The sequence below is a fragment of the Pristis pectinata genome, chromosome 37, assembly GCF_009764475.1.
Source record: "Pristis pectinata isolate sPriPec2 chromosome 37, sPriPec2.1.pri, whole genome shotgun sequence".
Lineage (NCBI taxonomy): Eukaryota > Metazoa > Chordata > Chondrichthyes > Rhinopristiformes > Pristidae > Pristis > Pristis pectinata.
The window spans coordinates 5,394,484-5,411,715 of NC_067440.1; the positions used below are offsets into that span (position 1 = coordinate 5,394,484).

The 17,232-nt window shown below is 42.8% G+C and overlaps 1 protein-coding gene across 2 annotated transcripts in view; it reads left to right on the plus strand.

Annotated features, from left to right (window-relative positions):
- The window catches only part of chd3 (chromodomain helicase DNA binding protein 3), a 95,466-nt gene that overhangs the window by 30,944 nt on the left and 47,290 nt on the right, over positions 1–17,232 (plus strand). For both annotated transcript variants that reach the window (XM_052044652.1, XM_052044653.1), the window contains 11 exons: positions 935–1,138; positions 1,958–2,169; positions 3,836–3,967; positions 4,281–4,386; positions 4,906–5,097; positions 8,013–8,213; positions 8,458–8,595; positions 10,011–10,132; positions 11,286–11,459; positions 13,765–13,906; positions 16,589–16,720. In XM_052044652.1, the coding sequence (XP_051900612.1) occupies positions 935–1,138; positions 1,958–2,169; positions 3,836–3,967; positions 4,281–4,386; positions 4,906–5,097; positions 8,013–8,213; positions 8,458–8,595; positions 10,011–10,132; positions 11,286–11,459; positions 13,765–13,906; positions 16,589–16,720 (1,755 nt within the window). The remainder of the gene's footprint in view (positions 1–934; positions 1,139–1,957; positions 2,170–3,835; positions 3,968–4,280; positions 4,387–4,905; positions 5,098–8,012; positions 8,214–8,457; positions 8,596–10,010; positions 10,133–11,285; positions 11,460–13,764; positions 13,907–16,588; positions 16,721–17,232) is intronic.

The following is a 17,232-nucleotide window of genomic DNA, read 5'->3' on the forward strand; positions in this document are numbered from 1 at the left end:
AATTCTGAACATACAGAAGAAATGTAAAACTGAGGTCCTGTTTGCTCCTCTCCAGTGAATGTGAATGATACCATGGTGCACAGAACCGTAGAGCACAGGAACAGGTCCTTCAGTCCACAATACCTGTGCCGACCGGGATGCCAAATGAAACTAATCCCATTTGCCTGCACAGGATCCATATCCCTCCATTCCTGTCATGTTCATGTGTCTGTCTAAATGCCTCTTAAACACCACTGTTGTATCTGCTTCCACTACTTGCCATTCTCTGTGGGGGAAAGGAAATTGCTCTGCACATCTTTCTTAAACTTTCTCCCTCTCACCTTAAAGCTATGCCCTCTAGTATTTGACATTTCCAACCTGGGAAAGAGACTCTGACTCTCTACCCTATCTCCGTCTCTCATAATTTCAGAAACTTTATCAGGTCTTCCCTCAGCTTCCGACGCTCCAGAGGAAACAATCCAAGTCTGTCCAACCTCTCCTTGTACTAATACTCTAATCCAGCAGCATCCTAGTGAACATCATCTGCATCCTCTCCATTCCCGTAATGGGGCGACTAGAACGGAATGCAATACTCCAAAACTATGTCTAACCATAGTTTTATATAGCTGTAACACGACTTCCTGAATCTTATACTCAGTGCCCCAACTGATGAAGCCAAGCATGCCACATGCTGCCTTTACCACCCAATCTACTTGTAGGTACTATCTCACATGACCAGAAGAGCTCCTCCAGTTGTCTAGGCCAATACCTATCCCTCGATGTAAGAACAGAAAGAAAAATCTTGTTGATGGTTGATTATGCACAAACTAGCTGCAGCTTTTTACACTTGGTAAGTGTATCAATGCCTGTGGTGTCCTGGGGTGCTATAGAAGTGGAAGGCCTTTCATTCGTCTTGCTGTCCGGCAGCAAACCTCCTGTTTTGTTTTCTGTGCAGTGTCCACCACTGAAAGGCCGGGTCCAGAAGATTCTTCACTGGAGATGGGGGGATCCCCCACAGCCGGTGCCAGTACCCAGGCCACCCGATGCCAACCCAGAGGACTCTCCACCGAAACCACTCCACGGCCGGCCTGAGCGGGAGTTTTTTGTTAAGTGGGCTGGCTTGTCGTACTGGCACTGTTCCTGGGTCACTGAGCTGCAGGTGGGTTTTACTCATCTTTTTATGTTTTTTCTTACCCATTTTGTGGTTGTGGTAATGAGGGTTATTAGTGCACTGCCAGGGCAGGAACGGCATGGGTTAGATCGAGAAAGTTCCATCTATTCTGTCTCCTCAGTCCCAGGGCAAGTTCACCAGAGGGTTAGAGTCCCAAGTTCAAGTTTGTTGTCATCTCTGTCATACACAGAGTATAAATGCCATAAAAATTAACTTTTTGCAGCACAGTGCATTACAAACATAAGTTAACACAAACATAAATTAACATAAATGATACATAACATACATGACAAAATAAACATAATGACATTAGTGCAAGCTGAGAGAGAGATAAAGAAATCCAGTACGAGAAAGTGTTAGGATTTTTCAGGTCAGTTCAAGAACCTGACAGCAGTGGGGAAGAAGCTGTTGTTGAACCTTGAGGTGTGGACCTTCAGGCTCCTGTACCTCCTGCCTAATGGCAGCATCGAGAAGAGGGCATGGCCTGGATGGTGGGGGTCCTTAATGATGGATGTTGCCTTCCCAAGATATTGCCTCTTGTAGATGTCCTCGATGATGGGGAGAGCTGTGCCCGTGATCGAACTGGTTGAGTCCTTGGCAGTGTTACGGGGTAAATGGGTCTCACTTGGATGTCAAATTTGCAAATGGTCCCTAGGTATGTGTCAGGATCTATAGGGAATCCCTAGGCAGTGTTGTTCTATGTTTGGGGTCCCCTGGAGGATGTTGGTGCTTGATTAGAGCCCCAGCATACATTGCTAGTTATGCCAATGTACATCATTAATCCACACGCCTATTGGTTTCCAACAGCTGGAGATTTACCACTCGGTGATGTTCCGGAATTATCAGAGGAAGACTGACATGGACGAGCCTCCTCCATTTGACTACTGCTCTGGGGACGACGACAGCAAGAGTGATAAGCGGAAAGCTCATGACCCCCAGTACGCTGCCATGGAGGAGAAGTTCTATCGCTATGGGATAAAGCTGGAGTGGATGACCATCCATCGCATCCTGCAGCACAGGTGGGGGTAGTAACACGAACAGGAGGAGGCTACTCAGCCACTCGAGCTCATTCTGTCAACTTGCTGATAATTTCTAAACTCCGTTTACCCACTTGTCTAAAATAGAAATATAGTTTGACTTAAAGCATCCAAGTGACTCCCAGCCCTTGTTTACCCTGAAGCCTGTTTTTGAGCCATGGAATTACATTGATTGTACAGCACAGAAAAGACCACTCAGCCCATCTGAGCTATGCTGGTGTTCTTGCACCACATGGATTCTCCTCCCCTACTGCAGCTTGCCCTATCAACATCTTCCATTTTGACCAGGTCTGTCTTCACTTGGATATAGAAGGTTAAAGGAGCAATCTAATGTTAAAATGATTAAAGGATTTTATAGGATATAAATACTTTTCTCTGATTATAGTGGGGGATTGGGATGTTGATCCAGAGCAAAATGGAGCCCAGAGTATTATCAAGTACCACTTCTTCCCACAAAAATTTCAGAAGTTTGTAACACACTCCCCTGAAGAGCTGTTGTAGCTGGGAGTTAATTAAAATTTTTAAAACTGGGCTTAGACGCATAGAGCACTGAAACTAGGCCCTTTGGCCTCTCCACATCAATTACCTGTCTACAGTTACCAGATTTAGTCCACAGCCATCTATGCCTTGGTGATTTAAGTGCTGTGTGAGTATCTGCTTCCACCACCCACCCAGGCAGTACGTTCCAGGTTGATTGACGTCTGTTAAGCAAGGGTTATGGATCAAAGGTGAAATGGTGGCATTGAAATATCTAATGATCAAGTGGCAGGCCCTTTCAGCTTTTGCACTTCAATAGCTTCTCCTTTGATGCATCCATGCCAATTGCCTCAAGTAGTAGTCAGAATCAGAGTTGTGCAGCACAGAAACAGGCCCTTCAGTCCAAATTGTCCACGCTGACCAAAATGTCTATCTGCTAGTTCAATTTGCCCTCTAAACGTTTCCTTTCATACCTGTCCTCTGTCTTTTAAACATTGCAGTTGTACCCGCCTTTACAGCTCCCTCTGGTAGCTCAAACCACATACCCACCACCCTCTGTGGGTGGGGGAAGAGTTGCCCCTCAGATCTCTTTTAAATCTCTCCCCTCTCACCTTAAACCTATGCTCTCTAGTTTTAGACTCCCAACCCTGGGAAAAAGACTGTGCCCATCCACCATATGCTCTCTCTCCTCTCCTGGTTTTAAAGAAAAAAGTTTGTCCTGAAATTTATTAATGATTACCTTCTACTTTTGGTTCTAGTTTTGGACTATTTACCAAACCCAATCAAGTGGAAACATCCTTATTTTTGCCCTAGCCTTGGATGACTACTATTCCAACAAGAAGCTTAATAATATCCCAGCCAAAACAATTTGGTTGAGTAACATTAATCTGAGCACTGTAGAGATGTGGAAATTTTCTATTTTGTGCTTCATAGTGGGAAGGTAATAATTAAATAATCGTTGACTATTTTTAACATTAACAGAACAAGTAGTTATCCCTGCTCAGGGGATCATTCCTACCTGCCCTTTACCACTTTTGGACCGGCAAAGATATACCATCTGATCAGGTTGCCTCCCCTCCACTTTTGATCTGTGTCCTGCTAACCTGTGTTTGAGTCTGTTGCATACTGGATAATTGCAGTTTACCTCTTCTCTACCTCATTCCTTCTACAGCATTGACAGGAAAGGAAATTTCCACTATCTGGTCAAGTGGAGGGATCTACCATATGACCAGGCCACCTGGGAGGAGGACGAGCTGGAAATCCCAGATTATGACTCAGTCAAAGTTGCATACTGGAATCACAGGTCTTTTATTTTGTGTTACTTTGAGTGTGTATATGTGTGCGTGCTTGTTTGTGTGGATTCTCTCGGGAGCAAGCAGTGGATCCATCCATAAGATGTAACGTCCTCAATCCATCTCAAGGACCTGATATCAGCCCAATAGTATACGGACACATTATTTACTATGCTTGTCCGACATATGTTTTGAAGCACTTAATAAGGACTCTATTAGCCTCACAGTTTCAGTTAGTTTTGCTTCCCCATGCCCCGACCTAGTCCGCTGGTGCCTCTACATGCAGGACTCCTGATCTTTAACAGCTTTCTGCTTCTGCTGCAGGGAGATGATCATTGGGGAGGATCCAACCAGGCCCAAGAAAACCAAGAATTTCAAGAAAATCAAGGAGTTTTTGGCAGACAAGCCTCCCAGCTCGCCTGTAGTAGAGGTAAGTGAGGGATGGAAGCCATGGTCTAATGTGCTTTGCGATTACTGTGAATCGTTGAGTAGAATCTTTGTGAGAGAGTGGGTTTATCTAATATGCATTTTGGGGGGGGGGGTGTGGGAGGCGGGGGGGGTGTGGGAGGCGGGGGGGGGAAGCACATTCGAAGATATGTGCAGAGGCTAGAGGATTGTAGAAGGTTGAGGAGTGATCGTATTGAAGTGTTGAAAATTTTGAAGGGTATGGAGTATTTGAACACTGATAATCTTGAATGGCTGTTGTGAGATGTGCACTCAAAGTCCACGGTGAGCAATGGGAACCACTTGCATTTCTGCAGAACTTTTCAACATTTCAGGGAACTTGACAGGAACAGTGTTACATACTGACATCTCGAGGAAGGCAGGAAGGGATGGATTACACTTGTCGAATACTGTCTGTTCCATTGCCTTCCTCCAGCCTCTTGAGTTTTTCTTCTCAGGATTGCACTGTGTCACTGTTTAATTGGTCTTTGTGTTTCACCCACAGCCAACAATTAAATACGAGGTACAGCCGGATTTCATCACGGTCACAGGTGGAACCCTGCACATGTACCAGCTGGAAGGTCTAAACTGGCTGCGATTCTCCTGGGCACAGGGCACTGATACCATTTTGGCTGATGAGATGGGACTGGGAAAGACGATCCAGACCATCGTATTCTTATATTCTTTGTATAAAGAGGTAAAGGCAGACTTGGGTTTAAAATCATTCTCGGTGCAGTCGGAAGAAGCTTGTTAAGATGTGGGGAAAATAGTAATGTTTACTTACACCTCTAGTCTTTCTGCTGTTCATGGTTGATCAAGCTCCATATATCTCCTTTTTTCTGTTTCTTGATTTATAACAATTTATCAATCTGGTATCAACTGGCCCAGTTTCAGTTGCATTTTATTCATACAACTGTTTTCTAATTCACTCCTGAAAGGCCAGCGTGTAATATTTAGACTATGCCTCCTTGTCCTAACTCCTTAACCAGCAGAAATAGTTTCTCTCTATCTACAGGCAGTCCTCGGGTTACAATAGGGTTCTGTTCCTGAAAACTATTCATAATCTGAACTGTACATAAATCGGAAATGAACAAGAATAGTATGTTGGAGAGGACACAGGAACAACAGTGACGGGAGAGCGAGCAGGCTCAGGAAGAGCAGCCGCCAGCCGGCCTCACTGACTCAGTGAGCGAGTGAGTCTGCTCAGCACTCGTGGCTTTGCTCAGCTCGACTGTGCCCCCAGTTGTTGTGGCTTGGGGGCAGGGTGGTGGATGGGGAGAAAGCACGTGGAAGTGCCCTGTTCCCACCCTGCAGAAGATGCCTGCAGCAGCTGGAAAATCTATCCCGCCGTGTCCGTAAGTTGGGTGATCGTAACCTGGGGAGGACCTGTGCCTTACCAGTACACGGCAATGTTCTTGAAAAGTATAAACAAATTGCTTCTTCCAAATTTCGGGAATACAGCCCTACATTGTGTCATCTTTCCTATTTTTAACTCATGGACAGATCCTGACCCGTACAAAAGTGAAAGAGGCAACAGTGAACTTGCGGTCCATCTCACATCTTCCCCATTAATACTGGCTGCCAACTTGCAATTGCCCATTTTGCACTAAAGCCAAATTCTCTGTATTATAAATTAATCCCACGACAATCAGTTCAAACAGAACTCCTACCATCAACCCCTTGCAGTTTGTCACCTGACGTCAAGATAGTTATCCGAGCCTCCGAACATGATCTGCTCCCTCCCCTTCCCAGCTGTCCTCCTCCTCCCTTTCCCTCATACACCACTCCCCTCCCACCAGACAGACACATGGAAGGCTATTAGAATGCTTGCTTGTAGATTTGAAAGACTTGAGTCCAGTTGAGGGGGTGGGGTAGAAGGAGGTGGTAGAGAGAGAGTTGCTGAAAGCTATGCTAGAGACTGGTCCATGATTTTTAAATATAAATACATAGAATGGTACAGCTCAGGAACAAGCCCTTTGGCCCCAAAGTCGAACTAAACTAATCCCACTCTGCATGCATGTGGTCCATATCCCTCCATTCCCTGCCTGTCTAAAAAGCTCTTAAACATTGGTGTCATATCTGCTTCCACCACTTCCCCTAGCGTCGTGTTCCAGGCACCTGTCATTCTCTGTGCATATGTATTTTTTTTAAAAATTGCATCGTATATCTCCCCCAGCATCATAAAGCGATGCCCTCTAGTATTTGACATTTCCATCCTGGGAAAAAGACTCTGACCACCTTGCCCTATCTATGCCTCTCATAATTTTATATACTTCCATCAGGTCTTTCCTCAGCCTCCAATGCTCCAGACAAAACCATCCAAGTTGGTCCAACCTCTCCTTGTAGCTAATACAATCCAAACCAGGCAACATCCTGGTGAGCCTCTTCTGCACCCTCTCCAAAGCCTCCACATCCTTCCTATAATGCGGTGACCAGAACCGCGCACAATACTCCAAATGTGGCCTAACCAAAGCTTTAAACAGTTAAAACATGAGTTGCCAACTTTTATACTCAGTACCCCAATTGATGAAGGCAAGTCTGCTATACAGCTTCTTTACCACCCTATCCACTTGTGTTGCCACTTTCAGGGAGCTAAGGACTTGCATCGCAAAATCCCTCTGTACGTCAATGTTCCTAGGGGTCCTGTCAATTACTGTATACCTCCCTCTCACATTTGACCTGACCTCACACTTGTCTGGATTAAGCTCCATCTGCCATTTCTCCACCCATTTTTCCAACTTGCCTGTATCCTGCTGTATCCTTTGACAACCTTCCTCACTATGCACAACTTTGCCAATTTTTATGTCGTCTGTAATTTTTGTGTCAGCCCATCTATATTTTCATCCATATACAGTATATGGTCCCAGGACTGTTCCCTGCTGAACACCACTGGTTACTGACCTCCAGTCAGAATAGCAGCCCTCCACCACTACCCTTTGACTTCTATGGCCAAGCTAATTTTGAATCCAATCTATTCAATCACCACGGATCCCATGTGCCTTAATCTTCTTGATAAGCCTACTATGAGGGACCATGTCAAATGCATGTAGGCAACATCCACTGTCCCACTCTCACTAATTCGTTGCACTTAAAATTTGCACTTCTTTACTCTTATTAGGGGCAGTGATAGAAATCCATCAGCTTTTATGGCAGTAAGTACCAAGTGGTAATAGGAGATGGTGGAACATCAGCCATCCAGAGTCTTCTGTTTTCCATAGGAATGAGCAGGTGTAACTCCTAGTGAGAAGTTCACGATTGTCTCTCTCATACTTTTGTTAATGCAAGAAATTGTGAAGCGTGCTTCACTTGCCTTGGATACCAATGTTCAAGATTCCCTCAGTTAATTATTGTAAGGCTCTCAAACTCCGTAACCTACAGCTCCTCCAATACTTGTCTGTATCCTACTTGCAGCATGTTCCATTTTCACATTAATCAAGCTTTTGGTCACCACTCAATTTCTTTCTTTACCAGTGCCAGTTTTGTCTGCTGCTTGTGAGACACGTCCTGGAATACTTAGCTGACTTGGTGATTAATTATACTCTGTTAATCTTCTCCTAGGAGATTTCATTATAAATACTCGATCATTGCACTTTCATTATTCTGACTCCTCAGGGACACACGAAAGGCCCCTTCTTGGTCAGTGCTCCCCTGTCCACGATCATAAACTGGGAACGAGAGTTTGAGATGTGGGCACCACATTTCTATGTGGTGACGTATACAGGAGACAAGGATAGCCGTGCTGTCATCCGGGAAAACGAATTTTGCTTCGATGATGGTGCAGTTAAAGTCAGCAAGCGGGCAGTCAAAATCAGGGTAAGTCTTCTGAGTTTTAATTCTGTGGTGCAGAATGCTGAGAGTTGAAGTGAGGAGTCTGATGTCAGGCCAATGTTGAATGTAGGGCCTGGGAAAGCAGTGCAGAGGATCACAGCCACTTAATATTTTGCTCACTTGAAAGTGATCCAGAAGAATTTAAACAGGAAGGGGAACATTTCAAACTCAATCTATCATTGTGGAACACTGTTCGTGGTTAAACTGATTTAATGTCTTTCTTTTGCAGAATCAGGCACAAGTGAAGTTTCATGTTTTGTTGACCTCCTATGAGCTGGTCACCATTGACCAGGCAGTTCTGAGCTCCATTAAGTGGGCCTGTCTAGTGGTTGATGAAGCACACAGATTAAAGAACAACCAGTCCAAGGTGAGTTTGAGAGACACGTCCACTTTCCTTTTCTGGCACTTCATCATTCACATTTCCTGCTTATTTAAAAGTTAACTGTTGACCTTGTAGTCGTTTTGAGCAGCTGAGGGAGTGGGAAGTATCAGCTCCCTGATACCTCGCTTCCAGCAATTAATTTTCCAAATGTGGGTATCACTGTCAAGGCTGGCAATTATTGGCATCCCAGGTGGCTTGGGTCAGGCGTGTGGGGGTTTTACTATTCCGTTTTAGGGGGAAGGTAAGAGTCAACCACTTTGGCACTTGTAGTCCAAAGTAAAGATGCCAGGTTTTCCTTTTCAAATGACATTAGGATCCACTTGGATTTTAATGAAAATAGAGTAGCTTCATGACCATATTTTCTTCTCGCTGCCACTTTGCAATTTGAATTTCCGTTCTTTGGATTGTTACTGGATTATCTGTCCAAAAATCTAATAATCATTGTACTGTTGTACCAAAATCTCCTCGAAATATGCTTGAAGCCAGCAAGAAAGCTGTCCAGCTCTACTTTCCCACTTGCTGAACTACATGGGGGGGAAAAGGTTAAAATTCAAATAGATGACACCTGTAATCCACGTAAAAACGGCCTCTCACGGCATTACTTTATTTGTTCATGAGGGTGGATATCTCTGGTAATGCCTGCATTTATTGTCCATCATTAATTGCCCCAGAACTGAGGAGGCAACTGAAAGTGAACCATATTAGTGCGTCTGGATTCACACAGGTCAGGTTGTGGAAGAATGGCAGATTTCCTTTCCTGGAGTGGATAAGATTTCTTTTATTGTTAACTGGTTGGTTGTCAGATTTATTTAATTCTTTGAATTAAACTTCCATAGCTGCCAAGATGATGCAAACTTGTGTCCCTGTATCAGTGGTCCAGAATGTTGGCTATTAGTCCAATTACTTAACCATTAGACTATTGTACTCCCATCCCAAAGTACTTAAGTTGGTTAAGTACCTTGTATTGTGGTCATTGTTGTGATGTCAGAATTTCCATATCAGCATAGGAATCGAGATCAAATAGGCCATTCGACCTGCTTTGCTATTTGATAAGATCATGGCTGATCTTATTGCAACCTCAACTCCATGTTCCCGTCTACCAGTACCCAGTAATCTTTCACCTCCTTGCTTATCTTTGCCTCTGTTTTAATATTGTCTAATCTTCTGATGAGCCACCCAAGTTTGTGCAATTTTTGCTTTTAGTTTGATGTCACACTTGTTTGATATACACATGTAAGCTCCCTTAAATATCAATATGATCAGTATGTACTTCCTATTCTTCTGTGGTCTCTCAGTACTGGCAGTGGGAGTTTCGCTGTGGATTTGAATGTTAGTGAGACTTGTGTAGTCCATAAAAGTACTGACACATCTGCTGTGCTGACATGGTGATACTTGTTCAGTTTTTCAGAGTTTTGAACGGTTATAAGATTGATTGGAAGCTGTTGCTCACGGGGACACCTCTACAGAACAATCTGGAAGAACTCTTCCACCTGCTCAACTTTCTGACACCTGACCGTTTCAAGTAAGTGTCTCTTCACAGTGGCAGGATAAGAATGCTTTCTATGACCTTGTGTCTCAAAGTACTCTTCAACCAGTGGAGTGGTTTCTGAAGTGCAATCAATTGTCAGTCAGTTTGCGCAGCACAAAGCCCATCAATGAATCATGTAACAAAGGTCAGGTATTTTGTTCTTTATGGTGTTAACTGAGGGATGTATTGACATGCTGCATAGAACCCTCTTGTTCTTTGAAGTAGTGGCCGAAGATCTTTTGTATCCACCCAAGAGAGATGGTTGTTTATTGACGCTTTGGACTAGATGAACAGCAGCCCAGTTTACACACGCAAATTTCGGGAGTGGGACAAACCCATGTAGAGACAAAAGAATACTATCACTGATTCATGGCTAACAAGGAAGGGTGGGATAAATCAATAAATCAATAAGGCACACTTCAATGTTCAAAATATTGATTGTTTTTTAAATAAAACTCTCTCAAACTAGAAAGACAAGCAAAGTACTTCACTGTGAATTACATTCAGCTATACGTACCACACTATTTTGTCAGAAAACGTAGCTGTTATGATCTGGCAATAACAGTGAAGTGCCTAGATGGCCTGCTTATGGTTGAGGGTGAAATGGTGGTAAGGTGTTGGAAGAACTGTGCTGTTGTCCTGGCACTGCATTGGGACAACCATCCCTAAATAACCTGAATACTGATTTCTCTGAATGTTCACGGGTGCATCAGTCTGGATTTATCTTGTCACGTTTGAGATGGGAGGTATAAACTCATGACCATCTAACAGAGCTCAACATGCTATCGATTCGGCCAAACCAACAGCTCAGACAAAAAAAGTTAACTTCCCTGAGAAGTTGTGTGCATCCCTAATTTTCATTGTTGATGGCTATGCTTTAAGCCCTGGGATTACTTCCCAAACCTCTCCGTTTTGCTCCCTCCTTTCAGAAGCCTCTTGAAATCTACTGTAACAAACTGCATTAACACTTTATTATATTGATTATTGTAATCACCTTTGTGAGATGATCTTGTGCTATTCGCTGCTTGGAGTTTCTGTATAAGCACTGTCACTGGTGCAGTACCTTCAATGATGTGAGAAAGTTGTGATTCCAGTGTGGGTTAAGTAATTGCCTAAAGCCGGACTCACACTTTAATATCTTTCTCAGTAATCTGGAGGGCTTCCTTGAAGAATTTGCTGACATCTCAAAGGAAGACCAGATCAAGAAGCTTCACGATCTTCTCGGTCCCCACATGTTACGGCGCCTTAAAGCAGATGTCTTCAAGAACATGCCCTCCAAGACTGAATTGATTGTGCGTGTGGAGCTGAGCACAATGCAAAAGTAAGTAACTGCGATCCTGTGCTCTGCAACTCTACCAGCTCCCTCACCTTTTGCCCAAGATTCACACACTGGGGGAGCAGAGACAATGTAGGAACCCACTGATCCAATGAAGCGCAGCATACACTAGAGGAATAGCATCTCATCTTCTGACAGGGCACATTACAGCCTTCAGATCTCAGCATCAAATGCAACCGTGTCAGATAATCATTAATTCCATCTGTGGAAATAGAAACAGTTCATGTCTAAGGTCAAACGCTTTGTCAGTTCCGATGGTCTTTGGTCTGAAACGTTGACTCTTTCACTTCCCATAGATGCTGACTAACCAGAGTTTCCAGCATTTTCTGATCTGAATTTCTGATTTCCAGCATCTGCACTTTTTTTGTCATTCACTTCAGCTTTGTTTTCCTCACTTCCAGCAATCAGTGGTTTCTTTCTCCCCTTGTTTGGTATTTCAATGTTCTTTATTTCTTTCAGGCAGACATCAACTGCCCTCTTTCAGCTCTCACTAGCACATTTGCATCATTCAGTCTCTCCTGGTTTTTCTTTTCCAATCTTTTTATTAAATTTCAAATTAATATACATAACAATAGTGATTATACGCACGGTGCGAAGAGATTGGGATTACAATAGTAACAATTGACATATACAAACACAGGGAGTAAAATATATAATCTGAACCTCCCAATCTCTTACTAAGTGAACATGATTCAAAAGAATTTGAAAAGAAATTTGATTATATGAAAAGAGAACCCCAAAATTTAAAAAAATAATAATAAACAAAAGCAAACCAAAAACTTCAAAACAAAAAAAAGCTGAACTGTTATTTCTTCAGTTAAAAAAGCATTATTATGTCGTTGGCTCCGCTCCTCTATATTCAAATAGAAGGTTATTGAAAGGGATTTGAGAAAAGTCTGCTTACGTCATATGGAAGCCTGGTTTTCCACCACAGACCTATCCTTCTGTTCCATCTTCCCTCCCTTTTTTTCTGCAACTTTAAAACTTGTTCAGACAACATATGGGGAAAGAAAGACCCGTTGTCTTCGATCTGAAACACTAAATTCTGAACCTCCCACAAATGCTGCCTAATCTGCTTAGTGTTTCCAGCATTTTCTGGTTCTGTTTCACATTTTCAGCATCTGCAGTTTTTTGATTTTTCATTTTTAACTTTTCCCGGTTTTGAAATGTCATTGACCTGAAACATTAACTCTGTTTCTCTTTCCACAAATGCTTCCTGACCTGTTGAATATTTTCTGTATTTGGATTTCCAGCATCTGCAGTATTTTTCTTGGGAGTAGACGTATTTGTTTTGCTTCAGAATCCATTTTTGCTTCCAGTTCAGTTTACACTCCTAAGTTCTTAAGCATTGATGATTCATGTCAACACTGAGTTTACAGATTGTGAATGTTATTCACTTTCTTCCTGTCATCAAATCACACGGTGCAAATCTTTCACCAGTTGGTCAGCACTGTCTCTTTCAATGTGATATCTCACTAATGCAGGCCCCTACCCTCTTCTCATGTCCCTATATTTTTTTTCATCTCGGGTATGCATCCGTTACCCCTTCAAAAGTTATTGAATCTGTTTCCATTGTCCATTCAGTGCATTCCAAATCATAAGAACACGTTGTGTTTAAAATACTGCTTTATCAGGCTGTTTCGTCAATTACTGTGGCCTCTAGTTATCAATGTTTTTTTTTGCCAATGAATATCTTCTGTTTATCTCTTCAGATTTAAATCTTCCCTTATTCCTTTAACCTTTCCTTTGCTAAGGAGAACCATCCCAATTCCTACAGTCTCCCTCATTCTTGATGCCTTATTTTCCTATATAACAGCATCCCTCGCCTGTACAGGTATTGGTCTCTTTATAAATAATGGCCTTGCTGATTCTAATTGTGATCCATGGCAGTCGTGGGAAGAAAGTGAGTGGGCAGTGGGTAGGGAATCAGTGGGAAAAGGCACTTTTCTAATCCTTTACGTTGCTGAGGGTTTGTAAAAGTTGTACTTCTGTACTCTGTCCTGTTTGTCGTCTTGGTGAAGTTGGAACTTTAGTTCCTTTCCTGGCATCAATCTGTGTTTTCTTAAAAAAAAAGATCTTTATTCAAGTTTCTCTGTCCCCATCTGTAGAAATAGTTGGGTCTATAAATTGCTTCTGAAAGTGGGATAGAAGGGAGAAGCAAGATCTGGAATTTCTAAATTGCTCTCCAACTAAATATTTGTTAGCATGCCCTACACTATGAATTCAGTCGCCAAGTGCCATCGACCTTGGACTGGAGACGTGAATAAATACCCTATTAATTGTTTTTCAGGAAATATTACAAATTTATTCTGACAAGAAACTTCGATGCTCTCAACTCCAAAGGAGGTGGCAATCAGGTGTCGCTGCTAAATATCATGATGGATCTGAAGAAGTGTTGTAACCACCCATATCTATTCCCTGTGGCTGCCATGGTATGTGTCTGCCGTTTTGTGTCTAACATTATGCACGGTTTTGGACGTTGAAACATATAGCCTATAATGGAGTCTTGCATTTCATATAGTGAGCCATCCTAGGAAAGCTACAAGGACCTAACAGTGGTAGAGGTTTGGCAAGAAGCAAGGGAATTCAGACTTGTTAAGGGGTAGTGAGTGGGATGAACAAAGAAACATAGGAGACAATTTAGCCAGTCCCTGAAGCCTGCCTTTCCACTTAATCTGATCATTAGCCTGTTTAGCAATGCAAAACCATTTACCCAAGCTTGCCTCTTATTTCTTCATTTGCTTTTTGCTGATCTCAATCTTGAATGCTTTAATACTCTTTATACAAAGGAATTTCCTGACATCATCCTAAAATAGCCTGGCACTAATCTAAAGGTTACACCTGCTTGTTACCTAATTAAATCCTCTTAATTAAGATGGATTGATCAGATCATCTCTCAGCCTTCCACCCTTTAGAGAAGACAAGCCAGGATGGAGGAATTTATCCTTGTAATTTAACCCTTTTAGTTTGAGTATCATTCTGATGAACCTGCGTGTCACCTCCCACAATACCAAAATTTCCTTCCAGAGTTGGTGTCACTCGAGGTGGATCAGGTGATTGAAGTATGAAGGAGTTTCATGGAGTCTGTCTCACTGGATTGAAGAACAGAGTGATATGCAATGAGGTGGTGATGGAGGCAGTGTGGGGGTTGGATTGCAGCTGGCTCGGTAACACAGATGTTGAACCTAGTGGACTGAGGTCAGAAAGTAAATGGGGGTAGAGGGATGATAAGTGCAGATGGGTTTTAGCACAAGACAATGTGGATAGATTTAAAAATGAGAAAGAAAAATCTTGTATTAATGTGAACCAAAGTAGTTTAAACCCCTTAAAGTAAGTTTTGAAGTGCAGACAGTATTGTTTTGCAGGGAAATGCATTACAATTGGAATGTACACAAATTGTGCACAGCAAAGTCTCGTAAAATGGTGATAACTACTTAACATATTGTGACGTTGGTTGTGGGGGAGCCTTCTCTTTGAAATAGCCCCATGTGATCTTCTGTGCTTAACTACAAGGGCAGACGGACTTGTTTTAAAAAAACCAAGATGCTGGAGGAACTCAGCAGGCCAGGTAGCATCCGTGGACTGGGGCAGGTTCCTGACCCGAAACATTGACTGTCTGTTTTTCTCTACGGATGCTGCCTGACCTGCTGAATTCCACCAGCATCTTGTTGTTTTTCATCTAGATTCCAGCATCTGCAATCCTTTGTTTCTCTGGGCTTGTTTTAACTTCTCATCCAAAAGACATTTTATCTGAGTGGAGTACTTTCTCAGTATTAAACTAAAGGCAGCAGCCTGGATTCTGTGCTGCTTGAACCTCTGAAGTGGGGTTTGAACACATGGCCTTCAGCTCCAATGAGAAAGTGGCCAAGTGAGCCAAAGTGAACATTTGGAGTTTGTGAAATGGGACACAGAAAGCTAAATAAGAATAAAAGAGCACTTGAGGTGCACGTTCCTCTTTCCAGGGCGATCACTCCATTGATTTACTTAGTAGAACTTGTTTCTGTCATAACCATTCATAAATGACCCCAGACAATGTAAGTGGGTTACAGTCCCTCTAGTGTGGTTCACAGTCCCTCTCTTGGTTACATTGAACATGTTAATTTTATGCAGCCAATAAACTAAACAGAATAGGAGGAGGTGATTGCGCCAACTCTTTGAAAGAGCTATCCAATCATTTTTGCTCTTCCCAATCCCCAACCTCTTACCCTTTTGAATAACCTTACAGATTTTTGCTTTTCTGTATTTGCTTAAATTTCCTTTTGAATCTGCTTCCATGGCACTTAAGGGCAGTGCACCCCTGCTCACCACAATCAATGGCAAACAGTTTTCATCGTCTTCCCTGCCAACCACAGCCCAATTTCTCGTTCTTTTTCCAATCATTTAAAATCTATATCCACCAATTGCAGCCCCTCCTCCCAACAGAGACAGGTTTATTTCTTTAACAAACCCACCCATGGGTACTTGTGTAATTGGCATGTTGCCTATTGCAGTGGTGAGAACAATATCGTTTGTCTTTGTGCGCCTTTTCTCAGAGAGAAAACTTCTTGGGGTTCATACTTTTAAACGCTGGTTATTTAAATGTTCTGACTACCAATTGCCAGGATACCGGAATTTAAAAGGGAAAGAGGATAGCAAAACGATCCACAAGCTTGGTGATTTTGCTGAAAGAAGCCCCTGTGGCGATGTTGCTGAAGACCAGGTCAGGGTCAGGTCTGATTTCTCTAAACAGCCCTCCCCCAATCACTACAATGCTCACTGTTCAACCTAACACATGAAGATGATGCATTTGGCTGAGACATCCATTTTATAATTTTTAAAAGTTTTCTGGAATGGTTGGAGAGTTGGCAGGGCCAACATTTATTGCCCTTAAGGTGGTGGCCAGTCCCAACTTGAACCACTGCATCCACTCTTGCATTCCGAAAGCAATGGGGAAAAACCTGATGGGGGTCGAGGAGAGAGAAAATGTGTTGAAAGGATGCATCCCTGTTATTGAAAGGAGTTGGTTATGAGGTTTATCGAATATGAACTATTCTGCTAATTACTTCTGCTGTATCCGAGCATTGTTGTGGGTAGCAGGTTGGTCTGAACATCTGCTTTATTTGCCTTTGCCTCAGGAGGGTGCAAAGTTGCCAAATGGTGCGTACGAAGGCAGCGGGCTGATCAAGTCCTCTGGAAAACTGATGCTGCTCCAGAAAATGTTGAGGAAGTTGAAAGACCAGGGCCACAGAGTGCTGATATTTTCTCAGGTACGATGCTCCCTGCTCTCAGTACCCCAGTGTGCTGGTATATACTGGGATATTCACAATCTCTGCATTGCCCACTTTGCAGATCTTTGAAGGAACTGGAAGGTCAAAGTGTGTTAATAATTTGGGAATTGCATGATCAAGTGGGGTGTACGATTTGAGTTAGACTGTGTTAGTATCGGGCTTGTGTTTCTGTGGTTATATACTCACCCGTGGGATGTGACTGTGTTGGGAAGAAAGTATTGAGCCCACTCTGTAATCAAGGTTCACAGTCTCAGAATAAGACGTAGGCCATCTCTGACTGAAATGGGGATACAATTCTTAATACAGAAGACAATGAATCTTTGGAATTCCCAACTTTGGAATTCTCTATCCCAGAGGGCTGTGGAGGTTCCGTCACTGATATCATTCAAAACAGAATTCAATTGATTTCTGGATGTTAAGGGAATCAAGGAACATGGAGATAAGTGCTGGAAAATGGCACAATGGTAGAAAATGAGCTGTGATCCTGATAG